Source organism: Phasianus colchicus, chromosome 4 (assembly GCF_987193195.1).
Source record: "Phasianus colchicus chromosome 4, bPhaCol1.hap1.1, whole genome shotgun sequence".
NCBI lineage: Eukaryota > Metazoa > Chordata > Aves > Galliformes > Phasianidae > Phasianus > Phasianus colchicus.
In genome coordinates, this window is record NC_143439.1 from 4,974,076 (window position 1) to 4,998,888 (window position 24,813).

The 24,813-nt window shown below is 39.8% G+C and overlaps 1 protein-coding gene and 1 long non-coding RNA gene across 6 annotated transcripts; one reads left to right on the forward strand and one right to left on the reverse strand.

Annotated features, from left to right (window-relative positions):
- The first annotated feature begins 2 nt into the window (after positions 1-2).
- On the forward strand, positions 3-12,302 carry NPY5R (neuropeptide Y receptor Y5). 4 transcript variants are annotated; one of them, XM_090138472.1, is made up of 3 exons: positions 3-194; positions 710-822; positions 10,639-12,302. In XM_090138472.1, the coding sequence occupies exon 3, from the start codon at positions 10,648-10,650 to the stop codon at positions 11,977-11,979; it is 1,332 nt and encodes a 443-aa protein (XP_089994598.1). In that variant the 5' UTR covers positions 3-194; positions 710-822; positions 10,639-10,647; the 3' UTR covers positions 11,980-12,302. The 4 variants fall into 4 exon arrangements, with proteins under 4 accessions (XP_089994598.1, XP_031470146.2, XP_089994599.1 ...); XM_031614286.2 differs by lacking the exons at positions 3-194; positions 710-822 and adding an exon at positions 5,723-5,853; XM_090138473.1 differs by lacking the exons at positions 3-194; positions 710-822 and adding an exon at positions 5,740-5,853 and having other exon boundaries at positions 10,636-12,302.
- A 5,294-nt stretch (positions 12,303-17,596) lies between these two features.
- LOC149918016 (uncharacterized) lies at positions 17,597-23,458 on the reverse strand. Of its 2 annotated transcripts, XR_016466291.1 has the most exons (4): positions 23,388-23,458; positions 19,939-20,043; positions 18,097-18,244; positions 17,597-18,019 (listed from the first exon to the last, which is right to left on the reverse strand). It is a non-coding gene; the product is annotated as an uncharacterized LOC149918016 (long non-coding RNA). The 2 variants fall into 2 exon arrangements; XR_016466292.1 differs by lacking the exon at positions 18,097-18,244 and having other exon boundaries at positions 17,597-17,996.
- Between the last annotated feature and the right edge of the window lie 1,355 nt (positions 23,459-24,813).

The following is a 24,813-nucleotide window of genomic DNA, read 5'->3' on the forward strand; positions in this document are numbered from 1 at the left end:
GCTCTCAGGCATCTCCGGCGCTTTGTTTGCAAGTTATTGCCACCGTGTGGCCAGTCAAGCCGGAGGAAAAGCTCTGTTGGAAAGTGAAGTGGAGCAGCAGTTAGGAAGTTCGGCATTGGATACTTGAACCAGCACAGATTTTTTTTCATGCAGCCGATATGAGTTGCCTTGCAGACTACTAGCGGCTATCGCAGGTTAGTGCACTGCTTACTGAACAACTTCCATGAAAAAAAAAAAAAAAAAAAAAAAAAAAAAAAAAAAAAAAACATTTTATTTTCCATTATTTTCATGGTTCTGAAATGTCTTGCTCTCTCATGCACAGAAAGCACTGCTGCTGCAGAGCTACTTTAATAGCCTATATATATATAAAACAAACAGTGGGTTTAGAAGCTAGCACAGAACTCCTGGAAAAATTACCTGGCTCAATTCAGGTATGAATGCCCCATCAAACAGGCTTGGAATTTGTGGAAAGCAAAAGTACCCTGACTCCTTCAAGGCTCCAGATTAATTTTTCAAGAGTAAGGACTTGTTGAAGTTACAATATCCTTTTTACAGGATGACTCTGTTATGTTGAGGATAGGTCTCAAGAGAGTAACTGTGTTATTACCAAAAAGAAATAACAGCTGCACGTAATAAATGGTTGTAATATGTTTTGCAGAGTAAGTCTCGTGGGAATGCTACAGAATTTGTGTATATCTTGTATTTCCAGAAGCTCAGCTCAACTGTTTCTAACCTGCAGCCCTCGCTGTGAGGAGGGAAAGTGTGGCCATACCTCCAGGTTGCTCCAAACCTGGGCTTTGCTGACACTGACCCAACCAAGAGGTAAGTGCAGGCTGTATATTAAGCCTCTTGAGGATTTCAGACATACGTTGGTTAATTCCTGTGCACCATGTCTGTCTGAGCACAGCGATGGTGGATGCAGGCAGACAACGCAAAGATATAAGCTGGTGCTGAGCATCCCATAAAGAGTGTATTTCTGCCTGAGCCAGTAGCATTTTCAGACATGGAGAGCTGAAGACACTCACTGTTATGGATGTGGACCACACAATGTAAAATAGTTATCAAGTGTGAGAGATTGAAGATAGATCCTGTGTGTCACTCAGTGACCTGAGCTCACAGTGAGGGGATCAGGCGTTCACGGAGTTATTTGCAGTGCAGATGGATGCTTCAAGCAGAGCAGTGGAACAATGGAAAGGGCTGTGTGAGTCACTGAATCTTTCAGTCATATATGCTATATATATATGTGCCACAACAAGGTTTTACTACAAAGCTCCTGCTCTGCCATACTTGCCCTCTGCTCTGTGCTCACCTCAGATGACTGAATTTGTTGGAGCTACACCAACCTTCACCAGAGCATTTCCTATAAATGTGAGAATTAAAACACGCTGATAAACAATCACTCTAACAAACAGATGTGTTCTTTTCAAAGGTTTTCCATTACATCTGTACAAAATGCACGCTGTGCAGTGAATGCCACATAGCATCAGGTAAGTTGTGAAGGAAGCTCAGATATTAGCAGTTTAGGTTGGATGTCAGGGGGAAATTCATTCCAGAGAGAGTGGTGAGGTGCTGGAACAGCTGCCCAGAGAGGCTGTGGATGCCCCATCACTGGAAACCTTCAAGGCCAGGTTGGATGGGGCCCTGGGCAGCCTGGTCTAGCATTAAATGTGGAGGTTGGTGGCCCTGCATGTGGCAGGGGGTTGGAGATTCATCATCCTTGAGGTCCCTTCCAACCCTGGCCATTCTGTGATTCTGAGTTTTTAGCTCTTCTGTGCATGCCCAGTCCCAGCATCAAGTTGAGCATTTCCAACTGGAGCACCAAGCTCACAAAGACACCAAGTAATTTCTCAGCAAGTCTTGTTCTGTTGCTCGTCGTGGCCAGGACAAAAGAATAGCAAAATAGCCACAGTGTAAGAGATGATCCTCCTCCTTGGAGTATGTTATTTCAGTGCATCACAGACAGTGCAGGCTGGAAGATGGTGTTTGTACGAAGACGTGACATTGTGAAAAGAGAATAAATACAATAGAAAGAATGCAAGAATCTTAACTAAGCAAATAGAACAGCGTGAGTAAAAGAACAGAGCATTTCTTTGAAGCAATGGCGTTGAGAGGGAAACAAGAGATATTGAAGAAACACCTGGGAAAATATTCCAGGAAATCAACCCATTCAGATACTCTTCCTGCAGCTCCCAAAAAATGTAAAAGAAAAGAGATCATAAAGTGAGGATGACACTTTCACTACAGTATATTGTCATGTGTTCAGCCAGCACAATCTCTCCCTAAAACTTAAAATCCACAGAGTAAAAGAACACCTTGAGATTTGTTTTAAGGTTCCTCCTGCACATAAAATGAACTGAAGCCACCACTATTTTGGATGGAAACACAGGAGTATGGTTTCTTTGATTTTGCTTCTACTTTTATTGCTTATTTTTATTGTTCTCGTTTTCTACTAATGAACTCTGGTACCATTGAAAGGCTTTCATTTCACATTAGGGAACTCATTCTCCTTGGGGGTAACAGTCTGTCACCAGTAGAATAAATAGATGTTTTGCCATTGAGTGCAAATTCTCTGTTTGGCTAAGAGCATGTTTATTCTGCAATGACTGCAACTGACACCAAACATAACAACACTTCATTTGACTGCTAATGTCACTAACATAAAGAAGCTGCATGAATAATTACGTGGTTAATCTTGTCTGAGTGGTATTTTTTAAAAGTATTTGTAACATGAGTAGGGTAAATACTGAAAAGGGGGAGATTAAATTGGATATAAGGGAGAAGGTTTTTTTTTTACAATTAGGGTGGTAAGGCACTGTCACAGGTTGCCCAGAGAGGGGGTGGATACCCTGTCCCTAGTCTTTTCAAGGTCAGGTTGGACAGGGCTCTGAGCACCTGATGGTTGGACTAGATGATCTTATAGGTCGTTTCCAACCTTATGATTCTATGATGGAGATGTAGGTGTCCCTGTTGATTGCAGGGGAATTGGATTAGAGGACCTGTAAGGGCCCCTTTAGACTCTGTGGTTGTATGAATAGCTGGGTTGATGCGTGGGGAAAGTTCCAACCACTAAGAATGCTTTATATGTGTCTCACAAAATGTCTCAAACTCTGTAGTAGTTACATCCTGCCATTTTAGGCTGTCTTGCTGATGGATAGGTGCTCTGCTGGCATCAGACTGCACATTAACATTGGACTCTGACTCACAGCCAGTTTTGATCCAAGGCAACCAACTGCACACTGCAGAATTTCGAAGTTAGGTGGCTTTGGGCTTGATTTTTCAATGGCATTCATCAGTTCTCGCTGACTTCAGTTGGAGCTTTGAGTCTTCGTGTCTTTAACAGTTAACATTTTGAAGCTAAATATTCAAAGATATTAGGATGACTCTCAAAGGTACATTTCCCTCAGGAGTATGAGGGAAGAGGCACGCCAACATTAATTTGTATTCCTTATAACGGCAGACTTCTGTCCTGTATTTTCTCTTGTACCCTTCTGACTCACAAATCTCCCACTGATACACCGGTATTTTCTTTGACAGCTCCTCCATCATCATCATCTCTGACTTTCTCAAGGGCTCCTCCATGGTTTCAACAACCCTACAGAGGCTAATTTCTAGGGAACCTGTACCATCATCTGTTGCCAGTGCTGACACATCTGTAATGTCAGTACCTTTCCTAGCTCTAGATCACCTATTTTATTATTCAGTACTATTACTGGCAATCCTGAGGTTCACAACCACTAAAAAGGAAAAAAAAAAGAAATGCTAATGGCTTGAATAGTAATTGCCTCTGACATACACAAGTGTCAGCAATTAATTGTCCAAATACAGCTGAGAGAAATCTGGTGTTGTTTACAGGCCTGAAGTTAAAAATAAAAATAAAAGAAAAAGAAAAAGAAAAAAAGAAAAAGGAAAAGAAAAAGAAAAAGGAAAAGGAAAAGAAAAAGCCCACATCTGCAGTGCATCGCTGGTTGATGAACTCTCCTGAAATAACACAACAAAAGGAGTGAGATATTTTGTTCTTAGGAGTAACCACTTGTCTTACTGACTGCTTTTACCAGGAAGCGTGTAATTTCTGGTGATTGCTTGGGAAACCATAGAAGGTGACCACCTACCTTAGAAATGGTCAGCACAGAGGAAAGGTTTGTTGTTGTTTTTTTTTTTAACCATACCAAGTAACAATGGTATCCTATGTAAATCATAGCTGTGGGATGCAAATTCTCATTTGTGGGCTTTGCTAGCAAATGCAGGTTGGTTTCTTTGGATTTGAAAGGCAATGCCAGTTTGCTATAGCCAAAAGTTTTCATGGAAAGTGCCTCAAAAGCTTCTCTCTTTCCAGGAAGGAGCTTCCATGTCAAGCAGCAGGGTCAGCAGTGTGGGAAACTGCCTTGGAATGGGGAGCCTGCTAACCCTGCTAAACAGATGCTCTGGGAGATGGTCTTAAACAGCAGGTCATACCAAGGTTGGGTTTCTGTCTTTAGTGTGAAAACTTTCCAAGCACCAGTGTTAGATGAGAAGATGGTCAAACATTTTAGGAACTGCTACCCAGCCCTAAAAATGATTAATTTAATTCTCCTTTATGACTAACAGGAGAGCTGTCTTAAAATGATGAGCTGGATTGGCACGTCACTTCCACTTGGCAGCTCCCCTGTGCTCCACTTGCACATGCAGTGATTCACCAGCAGTGGGTGGTGAATAAAGCAGGAGCGGATGAAAAGAATATGGGATGCCATCTTCCTTGCCATACTGAGCCCATCCCATGAAGAGTGAAGTTTTATTGTTCCCTTAGCCCTCACCTTAAAATGTGAGCTGGATTGGCAATTAAATAAGGAATCTAGCTGGACTCTTTCAGGGTTGTGAAGCTATTTTACAAGTCGGTTGATCCAGCTGGCACGCTTTTGTGTAGTGCACTTTTTCACCGGCTAATTATACTGACAGCTTTTCTGCAGTACTCTGTTAATATCAACTGCCTAAGGAGTGCCTCGGCAAATGGAAAAGTCATTACATTCCCGTGTCACATTCTGCCACCTGTGCTCCCAGAGACCCACACGTCACTCAGTTCTCCAGTAGCCCTGTAATTGGGCTATGATCAATGCGAAGATAGCAGCTGGTGCAAGAGACAGAATTGCTCTTCATCTGTTGGGCTGTGACATACCCAACCATTTTTAGACTGTAAAACATCGTTCACTTAAAAGAAAAAAAAGAAAGAAAGAAAAAAAAAAAAAAGAAGGAAAGCGTCCTGCCTTCCCACTGATGGCCCAGAACAAATTAAAACCACCCTTTAGATATTTGTGTCTGGGAAAACTGAGTTACTCACCTCCGAGCGGAAAACTGATGGGGGAATCCATCACCTCCCACCTGTTCTAAGATAACGGGGGATAAATGCCAGCAAAGCTGAGCTCCAGCCAAGGTCAGGGTGTTTGGGGCAGCACCTAGAGATGGCCCAGCTTTGGGAAAGCCTCCCCATGGCCCGCAAGAACACAGTGTTGGGATGGGGAAGCAAGGGGAAAGGAAAGGGGAAAAAAAAAAAAAAAAAAAAGAGTATGCATCCCTTCGATACTATCGAGCCTGGGATTTGTTTACAGTCTCACTGTATTTCCATGGAAACTCTAATTGTCATAGCATGCAATAGGGACATTTTAGGCTCCGGCCCCGCACGGAACGCTCTCCCGAAATGCATCCGCGCCGCATCCTCAGCCTCAACGCCGGCACAGCGGCCCGACCCGCCGCTCCCGCAGACCCCGCGTAAGATGCGCGGCCGCGCAGAGCGGCTCGGAGGGAACGTGGCGAGGAGCTCAGCCCCGGGGCTATGAGCTTCTCCGGAGCCCGAGGCGTGGGGCGGCTTCCCGGCGGCTGCAGGTGAGCGCGGCATTGGCTCGGGGCGCGGAACGGCCGCGGAGTTTTGCGCAGGGAATTTCACCCCTTGTCCCGTCCCAGGATGCGGGTTGCCAGGAAGGCATCGTTGCCAGGCGGTCTCGAGAGAGATGTGGGAATGGTAAAGCAGAGCCCGTCCTGCCCGCTGCTGGTTCGTTTTGCAGCAATGCGTTGCAAGTTTTCTGATCTGCCCGTGCTTCCTCGGAGCTGCGGAAATAATCTTGTTAGATGGGGTTTTGGGAAGCCATGTTCTCTTTTTCCAGACCAGCACTGCAATCTTTGCTTAAGTTGGGCACATAAAGAGGCATAGCATGGCACCACAACTCGTTTTTTGGACTGGTGAAGTAATGTCAGTCTTCAGAACTCTGCTGGTTCCCTGACCAGCTTGTGCTGTTGCGTGGAAAGAGCAGCTGCAGTCAATCTTCAGCCTTTGTTGTGAACGTGAGTTCAGGAGCTTCGATTTGGGGTTTTTGATTTAGTCTATGCTGAAATGAGGGCATCGTCTCTCAGGTCAGTGCTTCCCTTAAGCTCTGCTGGCCAGGCAGGCACAGCTTGTCTCATTCATCCTTGTGTGAGTTAAGAAAAAGACTGACTTTGTTTTCCTCCACATTCCTGTATTACAGGGGCAGAGGGGCCGTGTTCCACAGGGAGGTTTCGTATTTTGCTTTCTCCTTGAACATCTTTGTTTTCAAGGTTGAGAAAGGACTTCCAAGATCATAAATTGTTCTCAGCAGTGGAGATGAATGGTCCTGTGCAGGCACTCTGATACGGATTGAACAGACTGTACTGATACCAGCCAGTACAATACAATGGGTATTAACACTGTGGGATATGAGATGTTGTCTGTAAACAAGCCTTGATATAAAGAACACATGGAGTTGAAGGAAAGAGCAGTTTGCCTTCAGGGGAGTGAGACTGCCTGCCTAACTTTCATGTTCTTGAAAATCTCCCCTTAAGCATGTAAAATAAAACCAGGGATAGCTTGTGTATTCATTCTGCTGAATGGTGGCTTATGGGGCTTGTACTTTAAACAGGAGCTTTAAGTGGAATAAGAAGACAAATTGGAAGATTAAAAATATTAAACTAGCACATTTTAGGTTATCTGCTATCTTAATTCAGCTAAAACTGAGGAATGTTTTATGTTCTGCCTGTCACTTGCAAACCTTAAATCAACTGCAGTTGGGTAACTTCAGACTGATTAAATTTGATCTGAAGAACACTTGGGCACTGTAGTGCCTTCAGTGTAGAAATACACTTCAAAAACGAGGACAACGTTATCAAAAGAGGCTAAATCATTTAATTCCATCCCCCACAATGGGCTTTTCAGGAATCTTCATTACATTGAAAGCTACGTGAAACATGCCACATTGCAGTTGGCCAACTGATGGGAGGAGAGTGGATGAATCCCTAAAAAATAAAAAAAAATAAATAAAAAGCAGGAACATAAATGCTAGTAAACATCCAGATCCCTGTGAAGTCGTTGTTGTGCTAGTGTTAGACTTGGGGACTGTAGATCAAACATATGGGAGGCATGTATGCTGCCAGTAGCCCCTTCCTTGTGGATGGCAGGATGTGTGGTGCCTACAGAGCTCTCACCCCATGCATAGTGCAGGCAGGACATGGCTGGTGATCCTTGCCTGGACTCCATAGGCACCCCTGTGAAGCTTTTTCAGTGTCAATCAAGAATAACAGAATCTCAGGAGGTAGGAGAGACCTCTGGAGATCATCTATTCCAACCCCCTGCTGAAGCAGGTCTCTTGAAGCAAAATATTTTGTCTTCAACAAAAAATAGCCTACTTAGAGTTTTGTCAAGAATCACATTAGAAACATGATTAGCAGCTGAGCTAAAACCATACTGCAGGATATTTAAGTGAAGGCAGAAATGTTTTTTAATTACATTTTTAAGAAGCCAGTAAACTTTCATTTAATAAACATATTCCAGTGTAACAACACAGGCAAAGTTTTGCTCGTTGACCCTAGCCCTAGCATTACACCCATTGAATATAGGAGATTAAATAATTTTCCACACGCTGTCAATGACGATTTCACCAAAAGTCTAGATAGGGAATTCACAGAATCACAGAATCATTAAGGTTGGAAAAGACCTGTAAGATCATCCAGTCCAACCATCCACCTAATTGCAGTTTTGGATCAACAAAACTTTCAAACGTATGTAACTGTCCTCAGAGGCCTATTATTTTAAATTAACTTATTATTTTAACTAAATATCAGTGTGCATTGTCTCTGGTCAGTATGACTTCTGGATGGGTATGACTCCATGAGAGTCTCATCATTACCAAAAACACCTGTAGATACTGTAAAAGCAGTCAATCTCCAGTTTTTCTAGAGAGAGGAAACATTTGCAGCTCCTTTCTGGTTTTTTTTCAGCCTAATACCAGTTAAAATAGAAGAAAATATAGAATGGTCTTCCTTGGCTAAGAGTACATATGTAGGCAAGCAAAATAAATGGAAAACTTCTTCCTTCAAAGTCTTCATCAACTCAAGAGCATTTTAAGAATTTGTGTGGTTTTTTTAAATATTAAGATGCTCCTGGATTCCTTCCCCCTTTCCTGTTAGTCTTCCTATTCTGAGGAAATGACTGTGTGGTTAGTAAGCAAGATTTGGACAGGTCTAGCTCTTGACTAAAGGTTCATTTCCCTTTCTCAGATAACTCCTGCTTCGTCTTGTATCTGCAAGCAGTCAAAGACATGTTCAGCTCACGATGTCCCCTTCATTTGTGCAAGATATAAACTGGAAAAGGAAGGCAAAAGGAAGGCAAGCAAAAAGAAAATAATCTAGATTTACGCCAATGGCTTTTTCATTATTAACTCCTCAGCTGGAAGGGTTTTTCCTACACACTTCTCAGCCAAGATGAATGCTTTCATACAAAGATAATGGATTGTTCACCGTGAAAATGTTAGTCAGGTAGTATTTCATATGGAAATGCAATGTACAGTCGAAATGGCTTTCACGAATCAAAAAAAAGAGCCTGCAGGTTACAGCTGCATGTACACTCCAAAATCAGCAAAACATCAGTCATTATCCAAAGCCATGCATCTTCCATGCTGAATACAAGAAAGATATACGACACGAGATATATAATTCCTCAAGGCTGAGGTAGGGCTATGTATTTTATCCAAGGTACAGACTTGCTCGAGTTTACTCTTTCAGTTTGCTCACATTTAGAGAATTGAAAGAAATTTCAGGTGGTTGTGAAAGTCACTGTTGTCTGCGGATCAGCTCATCTTGTTTTCAGATGATTGCTGGCAACGCAGGGACACTGACTCAGAAAAAAAAAAAAAGAAAAAAAAAAAAAGTAGAAAGCTATTTAATTTTTTACAGTCCACTGGGAACAGCTGCATTCCCAAGGAGACATACCTTTTTTTGGTTGCCAAATTTAGCCCTTTCCTCAAAAGGAAAAAAATATATATATATATAGCCATTTCCTAAAAATGTGTATTTTGGTCTTGTTTTGATCTTTTGTCTTAAGATTTCTAAACATTAAGCAAGGACAGGACGCTGGCACTTATTGGGAGTTATACCTCAAACCTTTTATATAAGCAGGTTTTTAAGTTAAACTGAATTTGTCTGTTTTTCCCCTAAAATGAAGACTAATCACATCAAGATTCTGTATGTGAAATAACTTTGTGCTGAGCTAGGATTCAGTATTAGATGCTTTTGTGCTGAGTACTAAGCAATTCCTTAGATTTTCCAATGATTGGGTGGGGTTTGCACATAGTACAAACCATGCTCCCAGTTTTAAGTAAAATTACTTTGTTTGGGTGATTTGGACACAGTTTTCCCTTCTGCATGAGTGCTAGTTAAAATATTTTCAATACTTTGTAGAGGATGGCTAGTATATGCACCATATTAGGAACTCCATCTTGGAGTGCTGACAGTAGATCTCCTTAGAAACTGATCATCTTTGAAAGCTCTTACCTACTTTGTGTCAATTTTCTACTAGCAAGGGCAGAAATACTACAGCAGTTGCTAACGTGTGTCAAAACTTCATATGTTTTCAGGTGCTTTCATTATAGTTTGCTGTCATGTAATGACTAGGCACATGCCCAGATGGTACTTGTAATTTCCTTGCTCATATCAATGAGCTGTTATTCACATGAGTAATCTCACTGGCTGTAAATTGCTTCTATAGCTGACTGTTCTTCACGAATAGCCTGGCAGTATGGTCTATAGCAAAGCATAGCTAAAAACCACCTTCATAATGCCAGTCTTTAAAGTTGTAATTGTCTAATCATAGAATGGTTTGGGTTGGAAGGGCCTTTAGGATCACCTAGTTCCAACCTTTGCTGTAGGCAGGGTCACCTCCCTCTAGACCAGGTTGCTCACAGCCCCATCCAGCCTGGCCTTGAATGCTTCCAGGGACAGGGCATCCACAACCTCCTTGGGCAACCTGTTCCAGTGTCTCCCCACCCTCACAGTAAAGAATTTCTTCCTAACATCTAGTCTAAATCTACCTTCTTCCAGTTTAAAGCCATTTCCCCTCGTCCTGTCGCTATCTGTCCCTCCTCAGGACTTTGATATGAGCAGACAGCTGCTAGATCTAGATGCACTGAATGCCATATGATAAAACCTACCAAAGGAATTTGCATTAACCCAAAGTTATGCCATTGCCTTACAGCATGATAACACCTCTAATAATTCACTTGCATTAAGGTGATACAAAGTAAAATTACATTTCTCTACAGCCTACTGTACATCAGTATCATATTTCCTTCAGTTGCTAATCAATGCCTTTCTTGTTCTAAGCAGGACTATAAAATGGATTTAGGATTCAAAGACTATACCAACAGGACACCTACCAAGAACACTTCTGCTCCTACAAAGAATTTTTCTGCCTGGGAGGACTACAAGAGCAGTGTCGATGACATACAGTACTTTCTTATTGGGCTGTACACACTTATAAGTCTGGCTGGCTTTGTGGGAAACCTGCTTGTACTAACAGCTCTAACAAAACGCAAGCAGAAGACAATAATAAACATCCTCATCGGTAACCTGGCCTTTTCTGACATCTTAGTCGTGCTGTTTTGTTCTCCTTTCACGCTGACGTCTGTCCTGCTTGACCGGTGGATGTTTGGCACCGTTATGTGCCACGTAATGCCCTTCCTCCAGTGTACATCCGTTCTGGTTTCAACTTTAATGCTAATATCTATTGCTGCAGTCAGGTACCGTATGATAAAATATCCCCTGTCCAGCAGCTTAACGGCAAAGCACGGCTATTTCTTAATAGTTATCATCTGGGCTGTTGGCTGTGCCATTTGCTCCCCTCTTCCAGTTTTCCACAGAATTGTGGACCTCCACAAAAGCCTCAATTTAGAGGCACTGGAGAACAGGCTCTTGTGTATTGAGTCGTGGCCTTCTGACTCATACAGAATTGCCTTTACCATATCCTTACTGCTCATGCAGTACATACTGCCACTGGTATGCTTAACTGCTAGTCACACCAGTGTCTGCAGGAGTGTAGGTTCCCGGCTGTCCAGCAAAGAGGGCAAATTCCAAGAAAAAGAGATGATAAACCTCACCCTTCACCCATCCAAGAGCACGGGCACTGAGGCACAGCCCTCCAGCCACACCAGCTGGAGCTGTGCCCTGTTCCGAAAGCACCATAGAAGGTACAGCAAAAAGACATCAACTGTGATGCCAGCTATTTTAAGGCAGCATCAGGATGCTGATTTCAGAGACCTCCCAGAAACCTCTGGCACAGAAAAAAGCCAGCTTTCTTCCTCTAGTAAATTCATCCCAGGGGTACCAATCTGTTTCGAGATGAAACCAGAGGAAAAGACAGAGATCCAGGACACGATTACGGTATCCCAATCCATCATCAGAATTAAAACAAGATCCAGGCGAGTGTTTTGCAGACTGACAGTGCTAATCCTAGTTTTTGGTTTTAGTTGGATGCCTCTTCACCTTTTCCACATTGTGACGGATTTTAATGCCACTCTCATTTCTAACAGACATTTTAAATTAGTGTACTGCATATGTCATTTACTTGGCATGATGTCCTGCTGCTTGAATCCCGTCCTCTATGGGTTCCTTAACAACAGCATAAAAGCTGATCTTATGTCCCTTATGCCATGTTGCCAAATACTTTAATTTTATGAGCCTCAAGATGAAATAATTTGCCTTTCGTGCATACCAATGCATATAGCTGTATGAACTGTATTAAGCTTAATTAGTCTGATTTGGTTGTGATTAGTAGCATCTCATGTGAGTGGGTAGTTCTAAGGCTGCATGTGCATTGGCCAGACTGTATGAGTGTATTATAATGTTCTTCTATCTGTTGCACATAGGAAATCATGCCCAGTGTACAAAACCAGAGTACAAATTCCATTACCTGAAATACTGCCAGTCTGTACTTTGGAAATATACAAAATATAACATGAGTCATAAATGTGAGAATATCTAGACTTATCAGTATTAACAACCATACATCTAATTATAATAAAATACATATCTTTTACTAAGTTACTTGTTGAGACTACTTCAGTGCCAACTTTGACTGTTTTCTAAATTAATAGAAAGTCTGGATGGGATTAGAAAAATATTTTTCCCTTCCTCTTTAACTCAGGTTTTTCAAAACCTTTACACCATCTTTTGCTGCTTCTTCCCAGGTTGTCCCATTCCCTGAAATGAGTTTGGGGGGCAGATATTATTGTTGAGATTGTTTCTGTCTCACCCTGTTTACCCAATACAACACATCTCTGATTACCTTAGCCAATTTTCACTCTGGCTTGTCATTTTATGGAATTTTCAGCCAGGCTTGAACTTCCATATAGCTATGCCTTTGTGTTTGCACTAATGGCTCCCATGAACATGCAGCACATTTCTGAGCAGCGTAAGACTTCATTATCTAAGAAACTAATAGTGGAAAGAAAAAGAAAATGGGAAGAGAGCAGGATTATTTTTTTTTTTCTTTTCTTTTGCCAGAAAGCAAAATCTTGATGCATTTCATCATAGATGATCCTTTTGCTTTAGGTCAACAGCTTTAAGATACACCTGCCCAGGTGCACATACCCACACATGCTGTCAGCCCCAACTTCATCATCTCCTTTTTAACCAGATCGGTCTTTTTTTCTTCCACAGTTAAATCACATGCATCTTCCCTAGGTCACAATACATTTCATAGCAATGGGAAAAAAAAAATATCTATATATACGCATATATTTCCCACGGGTTACTCTAATTTCATAACCCACCTCTGCCCTCAGGGTTCAATAAGTGTACAAAGCCTCAACTCTGAGTTTTCAGCTGTCAAACTTCTCCCCTGGTCTAGCTGGTGATTCTTTCTTTTTCTCCATTTGAATTCCCAATCTGATAGTCTCTTTAATATAGCATTTCCAGTCTGAAAAATGAGGTTATTGTTTTTGTAAATGAGTGGATGGGAAGGCTCATGATTTTTTATTTTTCTGGGTTTTTGTTTTTTCTTTGCCTTGGGATACTTTCTTTCCAGATAGTCATTAAGAATGGAAGCAGTTCTTTTATTTGAAGGAACACTCAAATTATTCTAATGTTACAGTTTTGAGACCTTTGAGACTCAGGCTGTCATCGGGTAAGGAGATTATTACATACTAGTTGGTAATATCATTGTTTCTGTCATTAAGGTATTTCCCTGAAGTCTAGTTCCCAGTAACCCATTGTTCTTTGTTTTCACTAGTGATACACTTAAATAGTTTCTGCCTGGACACTGACTATTGCATTTTGCAGATTATTATCTCCTAACAACCTACAGTAGGTCATTCATAGTTAATTTCTTCATTTCTTTATATACTTTCAGAATTTCAACCATTTTTTTCCTGCTACGTTTAGGACTGTTTCTATAATATAATGTTTTATTCAGTGATGACTCTTTTTAGATTAAATTCTACTCACTTTTACTGTGTGTGACACACAGAAACATTTGGATAAGTCCTTTGGGTAAGTTTCAGAGGCTCACAAAGATTACTCTGTGTGCCAGTGATTTTATGAGAGCCCTGTCCATTTGCCTGGATGGAGTTAATATCTGTGCCCCCACTATTTATACTGATCAAAACACGAAATTGTAATTTGGCAGTAGGAAACTAAATGAAGACAACTTCTTTATTCCTGTGACGTCTCACAATTTGTTTACAGTCAGTGTTGGGAGAATGTGTGTTTACCTTTTATTTACAGAACAATCACATTCATTAGAGTTTGACGTCTCCAAAATGTCACCATCTTTCCTCTGACATGTTAGATAAAAGTAAATGATTTTCCCTACCTTCCATCTTCCTTCAGCAGCCAGTTTACCTGCAAAGAATTATCAGCAAAGAATACATAGGAAGAAGATAGCAGAAGAAACAAATTAAGTCAGAATGCATTTCCCAAAAGAGCGAGAGAGGAAAAAATGAAGCATATTTAACACTTCTCCTGTCTGGGAAAAATTCAAAGCACAAGGATCCTCCCTGCCCCATGCTTGTTGAGTGGTTCTAATCCAGTTGGAGCCAAAGCAAGTGCTCCTATGTGTTCCATGTACAACTGACTGGCAGCATGATGCTGTCTCCTAAGTGCATACCTATAGATCTTGGGAAGATGCATCTCACCACAGTGTGCAGTGGCATTTTTGTGAGAATGGTATCATTGTTCTATGTAGGTAGGCAGGTACATACACAAATATACTAGAAAACAAAGCACATAAAGATCAATCTTTGAACAGTACATTAAATCCCCAATCCTTAGGCCAGTTAAAGTACTATTCAACAATTACTACTGTAATGAAAAGTGTAAATAATGAAGATGGTAGAAGTTTTGTTTTGTTAGATGCCAGTTCCACCGGAGTTCGAATAATAAGGGAACGTAGTCATAAAGGGGTTCTTCCCTTCTAATAAAAGAATGGGGGGAAGAATCCTCTCAGCTGATAATTATATATGATGGATGTTAAAACTCTTCTGGTTTGACTCACGTGAGGAAAATATACGTTTGGTTTTTGTAGTTCTATAAAATAATATCACCTCAGATGGCTCACTCCCAGGCCAACGGATCCCAGCACACCAAAAACTCAGTGTAGGCTGACACTACAGTATATTTATATAGGGGAAGAGATTTGAGCCACTGTGGTCCTCCAGAGTTATTAAACAGCAATAGCTGAGGTAGAGGCATATATCCCATACATCTGCATCAGCTGCAGTGCCTTGATCAGGCATCAAGGAGCACCAGCTCTGGGCAGGGCAGCAACCACTTAGGAGCAGACAGTGGAGAAACAGCACTCCACTAGAGAAAGAGAGGAAAACCATATTGCCACTGTATTCCCTGGTGTTTGCAGCCTTTGTAAGCGTGTCACCCTGGAAGCTCATAATACGATGTTTTCTTTCTAGCAGTGTAAACTCCTGAGGGATGAAAAATAAATCACTAACCTGAAGGTGTGGGAGAACTAAGAAGAGGAGCACAGTAAGGCAAAAAAAGTCTCCACTACCAATCATGCTGAGACAGGCACCGGCTTTCCTTATGAGAAATAGGATAGGTGGCATGGAAACTTCCCTCTGTACTGATGCTTGTGATAATTAATGTTACCTAAATATTATTAATAGATCACACAGCCCTTCTGTAATCCCTGGGGTTCCATCATCTATCACTGCACTTTTGGAAGGAAAAAAGTCATTTTTTTCACAGCAGTCCCAGTATTTATCTTTGCAGCATAAAAAATAAACAGCCATAAACATCATAGCCTGCAGAAAGGGATCCTTCAAAAAAAGTTGGACCCAGGAACTTATCCTTTGAATTTGATGAAAACCAAACTATGCCTATGCAATTTATTATGAAAAGTCCTAGCAATAAAATATACTGATAGTGTCTGGAAGTAAAAGAAAAAAAAAATAAGCCCCAAAACAGTTTTAATGCAGTGGTTCTGGTACAAGACAAGCCTCTTCTTTACTGCCCTCACAGGCTGAAGTAGAATGATGATACTCATGGAAGTCATTTATCAAGGTTATTAGGTAAAGTTGGGGACAATTTTTGACCATGATGTATCGTGGTCAAAAGATATCAGAGAAAATATCAGAGAAATGAAAGTCAGAAACAGAAAGAAAAAAATATATATATTTCTGCTATGATAAGCTAGCCATACTGTGCCAGTGACAAAGGAATACAGCCTAAACAGACCCTTCTGAAGTGTCTGCCCCTGACAACACCACTGAACACTGTTACTCCCACATATGACCAGGAAGCTTATTGCAAATTTTGAAATGTTAGGAAGTGAGAAATGATAAATGACTATGTGCACACATGCCTGTACCACTCTCAAACTGTTTTTCTAATGCACAAGCATCTTCTTTCCAACCATTCAATAAGGACAGTTTTGCCCTGTGATCGTTCATAATGCACTGTCCTATGCCATTAAGATGTTCTCTGTCCTACTGTGGTATGAAGTTATCTAAATTGGCAAGTCTAACCACAGCACCTTAAAACTCTGCAATCTCAGAAAAAAATAGTGACATCTGCTATATTCCAAAGGTTATCATGACCTCCTGGTCTCCTCAACAAACTTTGCCTCGTTTTATAGTAAAAATATGGTACTTCTTGGATGAAATACCCGTTGATTTTGATGCATACTTTGTCAAAAATATTATTTCCCCAGAAAGAATACTACTAGTGACAGGAAGATGCAGTCACAGTCGTTTCCAAAAGCTGTGCATTAGCGGTACAACTAGCATCACTGTTGTAAGTACTGTATAACTATAAGATATTTTTGTTAATCTTCTTTGGTTTTGAAAAGAAATATTCAAAAATCTTTGAAATTTATTACTTTTTTTCATTACAAACTAGTATTAGGAAATACAAGAAAAGATAACACTGTCACAATTCAAATTTAGTTCTTTTCAATAAATACAAACACTTCTTTGTGCCCTTGTCAAGTTCTTACGATGATCCATTTAATAATAAGGCTTAAGAGCACTCCTCTGGGAAATTAGCAGAATAGTAATTTGACATTCAGGATTGAAGTACACTGGCTCTGCTCTTATGTCCAGTTAATCAAATGTTTTCTTTATCTTGGCAGGAGAAGGATCACATCTATATTACTTGAATGCCACAGTAGTCTGACATTTTTATTAAGAAACTTTTATTCCTGTCCCTGTGAACAAAGCAGTGTACAAAAGGATTTTTAAGGCTACTTGTAGTGCAAAATTTCTTCAGAGAAGTAACTTGGCACTGGTCAGTTTCACAGGTATTTATTTCTTCATACTCAGTAGGAACCAGAAGGACACAAACTCCAAAACAGATCATAGTAATTTTAACTATAAAACTGTTCATGGGTTTTGTTTTGTGTTGGTTTTTTTTAGCAAAGTGGAAGGGGGGGAAGCTCAGGTTGTGTATAACAATAAAAACAGCTAAGCAAGGAGATAATATCTCTGCAAGAAGTGCCCCTTCATAATTAACATCCAGATTTACTTAGGTTGAGAGAGATGATAGTCTTACACTTGTAGCTGCTAGACATTCTCTTGGCTTTATGAGCATCTCCACCAAATTAGGGTTCATTTAGTATTCATAAGGATATTGGCTTCTTGGTCTGAGGGTTAAAGAGCCACACAAGAGATCTGCTTGCAGTCTAAACCTTCACTTTCTGCTGATTTTTTTTTTCTTTTTGTGGTGTTAGCACAACTGTGAGAAGTGCAAGCTGTTCACTGCAGGAAAATTAAATTCATTTTTATGTAACAACTGGGACTCGACACAGGCAAAACAATCAGCTTTTTTAAGGCTCTATCAGTTCCAAAACTCATCCCACAAAGGTAATTGTTTGAAGCCTTGATGATACATTCTCTCAATTAACATCCTAGAGTACCAGAGCACATTTCAGATAACATAGCCTCCTCTGGTCCTCACTGCACATCATGACGAGTGAAGTTCAGAGTTTTATTCCTATGGCAGAACTGATTTGCAAATATGCTCTACTTGCAATCATTTCTCAAGGTCATTTGGTGAGTAAAGCTCATTCAGATACAGTTGATCTCTTATTGGTTCTGTAGGAGTCCACTCTTCAGAAAAATTGCTCCAAGGCCATTAATGTCACATTAGGTCCCGTTAGCTCTCTGGGCACACAACACATCCCCTCCTTGCACATTGTCATACCTGCCATCAGCAGTGGTCCTCAAGTGCTGTTCCTGTCACAAAAGAGACGAGATGGCTGAAAAAGCAATGAAATTATAAACTCTCCAGCGCTTATTTTCCCTCTTCTGAAATAGCCTAAAACTGGAGACGTACCAGAAAGCCAGAGGAGACATTTGTAATGGACTTCTTGGAGCAGAAATGAGGAATCACATTTCAAAGATGAAATGAAGAAATCTGTCAGTGCAGGACAAGCTGATTAACTTAATGCATCCAGGGTTCTATGGCCTTAATAATAATAAGTCTAGCAAAAAAAAAAATGTAATGTAATGTTGGTTATCTGCTTTGCTGATTTTCTTCTAATAACATACATCCATTTTAACTCAATGAAGGGGAAGTCTGCTGTATCCTCTGACCCAAGGACAATTTACTACATTAGAATACAGATTCGAGACCAAACTACTCTGGCTCTGCAGGTATTCCCTCTGTTTCTTGTTGGCTCATTACATGACACAATAGGTCTGGTCCTGATAAAAGATTTTGTTGAATTACTACCTCAAGAATAATTAATGAGAGTAACACTACAAAAAAAAAAAAAAAAAAGTAGCACGTCTATCAAAATGAGAAGTTGAATAGATGAAGCTACCTCTAACAAGCTATGGGAATGCTTTGGCATATTTAATTGACATTTTTTCAAATATCTGAAAAGTAAAGGCTTATTTTCCACAGCGTGGCAGTTCCTACTGCTGAAATAGAACTGCTGATTTGTCCCTTTAATTTTAAAAGTTTATAAAAGTTTATTCTAAAAGTTTATGAATAAAATCATTATAAAAGTTTATTAAAAATATGACTGCACTGAGAATTTTTGGACCAAGAGCACCATGAAAGAACAGAGTAGAAAAAGCTTTTGTTTAAAGATCGGTATATATTAATAGTGCATTTCCTTCTGTTATTGACTGTATGCATTGTAATAAACTGATTTCTACTTTCCATTAAAGAACTTCACGGGGTAATGCTCACAGTAGACTGCAAGCAGAACAAAACCTGTAATTTACAACAATAGACAATAACTAAAAGGCGGAGTTCATTTAATTACCATTAGAAATGGTAAATAACCAAATAATCTTGCTTTATTTTGCTTAAAGCTAAAATGAAGTCAGCATCCACTACACAATTTGTGCAACAGCATTCCTATGAAGGTTCTACTGTATTTATTTCTAAGAAATAAGATGTGTAATAAGAATCATAGAATGGTTTGGGTTGGAAGAGCCCTTTAAGATCACCCAGTCCCAACCCCCTGCTGTAGGCAAGGACACCTCCTATAGACCAGGTTGCTCACAGCCCCATCCAGCCTGGCCTTGAATGCTTCCAGGGACAGGGCATCCACAACCTCCTTGGGCAACCTGTTCCAGTGTCTCCCCACCCTCACAGTAAAGAATTTCTTCCTAACATCTAGTCTAAATCTACCCTTTTCCAGTTTAAAGCCATTTCCCCTCATCCTGTTGCTATGTGCCCTAATAAAAAGTCCCTCCCTATCTTTCCTGTAGTCCCCCTTCAAGAAAGAGTTGGCTGATTCTGCATTTGTATCCCAGTATAAATTTATCTTCCTGATAGAAGGGAAAGCAATAAAAATAGATAAACAGTATACAAAAGACCCTGTTTCCTCTATGAACCATACATTTCTATTCATTTTCGTATTTTCCTAACAATGACTAAATCACGTTAAGCACCCCAAAACTTCATAAGTCTCTGGAATTTCCTTGGCAAAAGCAAGCATTGTACTGTTGACCTGCCTGTCTACATGTCATGCTGTCTACAAAGATGATTTCTGCCGTACCATTCAATTGCTGTTTGGCAATATTTGACAGCCTTATAAAGGAAGAAACGGAGTCGAGTTGCAACAGCTACCTCAGCATCCTTCATTTTCACGTTTCAGTAAAACCCAGAGCGATTTTCCGAAGTTTGAAGTTACCATAGCACAGCACATAAGAACATTACCTGATTTCATGCAGATGCTGCAGGAAGGTTCCCCAGCTCCACCCCCCCTCTCCAGGCACTGGCTGCGCTGACAGCAGCAAGCTGTGGGGGACCTCTGCTGGATGCCTGCCGTAAAAAAGGATTGCGTTTGGACCTTTTAACGTTTTATATTTATATATACATACATTTGTTAATAATTTTTCTTGCTAAAGAAAAAAAAAAAGGTTCCATTTTTCTAATTCCGCCTTACAAAGGGGAAAAAGAAAGTCGAGAAAACTTCTTGAACAAATAAAAGCTTCAGAATACAGCCACACCAGTGGAAATTTTGCACAGCTGTGTCATTTAGAAGGGGTTGTACAAGCTGGTTATTCTTAATCAGTCAAGGTTATGAAAAATACAATAGTGAAAGTGCCCATCCAGTCCTTTATATTAATGGGATGCTTTCATCTGCAATTGCTCGTATCATTCTGTTCACCTGTATTTAAATAGAGCAGAACAGAAGATGTTCAAAGAATCAGATGAACTGGTACCTTACTAGCAAAAAGATACGTTGGTGAACTTCATAAGGAACTTTAATGAAAACGTGATAGAAGCCCCTATTAATCCTTTGAATGACAATTAAGAAATGGGCTCTCACAAACCAAAATTGTTCCACAGATTGTAAAAGGATATTATTAACACAATACATAGCCAATCTGTAACTTTGTTGTCAAAGGCATTGCAGAAGTTTCAATCAAGTTTATGTGATTAATGACAGCATATCTGGTACAAAACAACCTATGTCTGCTAAGATAAAAACTTAGCACTGGTGATATATTCTCAAGAGGTAAATATCAAATATTTGAAGTCTTCTGTCCAGTAATTCTCTTCTAGGAAGAGTTAGGCACTGCTATCCTATATACTGTTATCCAATATCCTAATACTAATTGTGGCCCAGCTGCCCAGCCTGCTATCTCATTCTTACACCTCCTCAGGTTGCAAATGGCAGTGCTGCCTCTCTCTTACACAGCTACTTTTACTAACATTCATCATAAAAATCAACTTTATTTTAGAGTTGTAGACTTTCAAATCCAAAAGGGACTTTTGCCAAATTGTAAAGTTTCGTAAAACCTGCGGATATGTGTTCATGAAAATTGCATCCCTAAAGGAAAGAATCTGCTCATAGCATTCACTGAAATGTTGCTTTTAGAGTATATGTTCTTGCCATGTTGTTAGGGAGCACTTCTAAAAATCTGCTGTTGTAACAATAAATCGCATTAGCTAGTAATGAATGGGTTATTATTTGAAGTGGCAGATGAACTGAATGAATAATTTTACAGTGAAAGTAGCAAATGCCCATCAAGCATAAAACTGTTCTTCAAGACATTAGACTTTTTATAAAAGGAAACCAATTCTTCTGACTGAAATTGCTGCATTTAGGAGCAGAATTTCTCTAAAGAGTCTGAAAAGGAAATCACTAGCCTGACAAATAATATTTTATTCTTTGAAATTTAAACAGCAGGGGAAAGGAGAAAAACCAATACATTACTGGACAATTATAAAACCTGCATAAAATTGTGTGAAACATAATGGAAGTGGAAGTAATTTTACATTTTCTTTTTATTTGACCTGTAACACCTGCAAAGCCTTTATGCATGATTTTACTATCAGCAGGAACTACTGACAAGTTATCCTCATAGGATGTACAGACAAAACGAAAGCTGAAGAACTTCCTTCCTGTTCCTCCTCCCACACCAAACAAACATGAAACACTTGTCTTTCAAGTCATGCATTAGCCTGGCCTTTAAAAAGGGTCTGCATCCTCCTCCTGCAGTCAGGCTGCCTGCTGGGAGAGATGCTCTCTCTGCTCCTAAGAACTCTGCTCACTCTGCTTCCTAAGAACTCCTCATGTCTATCATCTAGGAAACATTCCCCTCAGTGTATATAGACTTCCTCCTGTAAAAATCTGGCAATCACTACGACCCTGTGAGCAAATCACAGAGAAGGCCTCTCTGAATGGTTTTGATGGGGTGCTGTGAGTCTCTGAAAAGAGCCATTACAGATCCACAAATCCACAATTCATTCTGTATGTGTGTGCTCAACAAGCACTAACAACCTCCACACTCAATCATGTGCTTTCTGTATTGATCAGTGATGGGACAAACACAAGTACCATAATTTTTTATGCCCTATTTACCATTGAGGGAGCCCACAGCTCCTTCTAAGTAAGTTTTGTCTGCAAACTTAGAATGCATTCAGTTCCCACATCTAGATAATTTGTAAAAATACTGAAGAGAACCCTAAAATGTATCTAAAAGTGCAGCAAGATGTCACCACGTGAACATCCTTCAGGAATACATTTTTAATTACATATTAGCTTGAATGATTAAAAGAGAGAGCTTCTCTCCATGGACAGGATGTGCTCTGTGCAACATGCCAGGAAAATATCCATCCAGGTGTTCCCATGCAAAGTGCCCAGCATCCGAAGGGATGTAAAAATGTATTCATGATCTCTATTCCTCTCCTTATTCTACCTCTTCCCAGCAGTTACCTTACGAAACCATTTATTGCAGTTAACCAGCAGAAAGTAGTCAAACAACAACAACAACAAATTGCTGAGATGAACTGGAAAGCTGAAAAGGAAAGGAGATTAACTTCTAAATGCATGCAGCCAGGCTTAACACCGAAACATAAGTAAGCAAAGGAATATTCTTTTGAACTCACTCAAATTCTGTTATTGTAATTTTTGTTTATTTATTTATTAAGAGCATTAGAGACAAGAATGGCAGGTTAATTTGTCTCTTAGATTCCATGTGGTGCCATGCAATAAAGTTGCATCTCCCTGTTCTGGCACCGTTTCTCTATAAACTAATTGAGATTACGGTACTGCACATGTCTTTTTGATATCCTTCCAATTTCCTCTGGGAAATTAAGGAAAAGTAAATTTAGAAGAAAATCAGAAGGAGATGAACTGCTACATCTTCTTTCTGCAGCACCAAACTCACTGTCTGACTAATTTATCTGTTCTGCTTCTCTGCTTATAAAAATGAAATTGTTTCCAGAAGGATCTAAGGAGGAATATCTGCTCGTATAACAAAGGAAGGAAGAGGCAGACAAAGTGGCTGGCTTTACCTATCAGGAAAAAGATAAGTGAGAAAATCAAATTAATCAATGTGCAGCTATGTTTGCCCACATAGTTCATTATAACACTGAGTAATTGGTGTAAACTGAGTAGGTTGTATACTTGCACCAAAGTAGGCACAGAACTTCATGTTGTGAAGCTCCTAGTTCTAGTTAATAACACAGAAATGAAAAATAAAATTAAAAAAAAAAAAACAATATTTGTACAATTGATATGTTACATGATAAATGTTATGTCTGGGAGATACTCAGACAAACAAGTTCCTTTCAGGTAGATCACACAATAAATTCTTCTCTTTTTCTGGAGCTCTGAGTCTTATTCTGAATACAACATTAATCTGAATACTTACCCTAAGGCTCCCATGTCTGGTCCAATCTCAGGAAAGCCAAAACAACAACAAAAAAACAACTGATGTCCAACTTCATTAAGTACTTTGAGGTTTCTGAAGGACAAGAGAAGAGCAAAGTGGTTACACAGCTCAGCCACTGATCTCTGGCCACTCCAAAACAGGTACGTGGTTTGCACACACAAGACAACACCAAGCTGAATTTTAAGGCTGACAAACTCAAACTTCAAGCGAGATTGTGCTACAGCTTGAATTTGGGCAATTTTGATGCAGAATAGTACAACTTAGATTTTTTGTGGAAGTCAGGGTTACATTTGTTTGCAATGCGGGGAAAATATGCTACCATTTTATTATTTAATAAAGCTGATAAAAATGTAAGTCGAGAATGGAATTCTGTGGTTTTCAGCACTCTTGATGGATTAGGAACCATGTACAGAACATCTTTTCAAGTAAGTGTTTTCTGAAACTAAATTACGAAGTTCAGTTCAGTTCACTCACTACCCTTCAAACTTAAAGCAGGCAAAGCATCATGATAAGATTTCCTAATAGGATGAATTTACTACTCTCTATTTTCACCACACCTCTATTTCCATATGTGTTACTACAACACAGCAGTTCATTACTCATGCTACAGAACTTTGTAATCTAAACACCAAGAAGTTGACATGCTTGAGCAGGTCTTTAATGATACAAGTATGGAAGAGAGTGAGATGCTTGTATGGAAAAGTATATTAACTTTGCCCAAGATTCAGTGCTACCTTAACAGTTATGTAGCATCCAGCTGTATCTCACCTGGATATATTAACTGCCACAATGCAGCAACTGTTAGCAACATTTTGCATGGCCCCAAAAGGCACCATTTATTTATGTGAATTTACTTTTACAGCTGAAAAAAAACATGTCTTTTTTTTTTTTTTTTTATGTTTCTAAACATGTACAAACCTATTGTGCTGTTTCAGTTAACATCACTGTGGTTTTAGACATTTCTTCTCCTTGGTTTTAATTATCTTTCCCGCTCCTACCATCCAGGAACAAAAGACAAGGTAAAAGAAATAGGAAAATGAAACTGTAATTATATTCCCACAGGAAACACTGTTGCTAGTAGCTGCATTTGCTTTCTTATGATTCCCAAGACGTTTTGAGCTACTAGAAAATGCAAACATTATTTGGTTATTTCTGCACAGTTTTAGGTAGTGATGATTAATTTTAAGAATAATGAGGCTTTTCCTTTTCCCTCGAGACAAAGCACTAGATTTTTTTTGCTGTGGATGTCATATTACAAGTAATAAGGACCTGAATCCTCAAGAGTTATAACTTGGCATACTATTTTCCCTAAAGAAAGAAAAGCACCGCTAAATCATATTGAAGTTTCACTTCAGTGCCAGTTTATAAAAACTCAGCATATGGCTGCTAAGCTTTAAGGAATAGA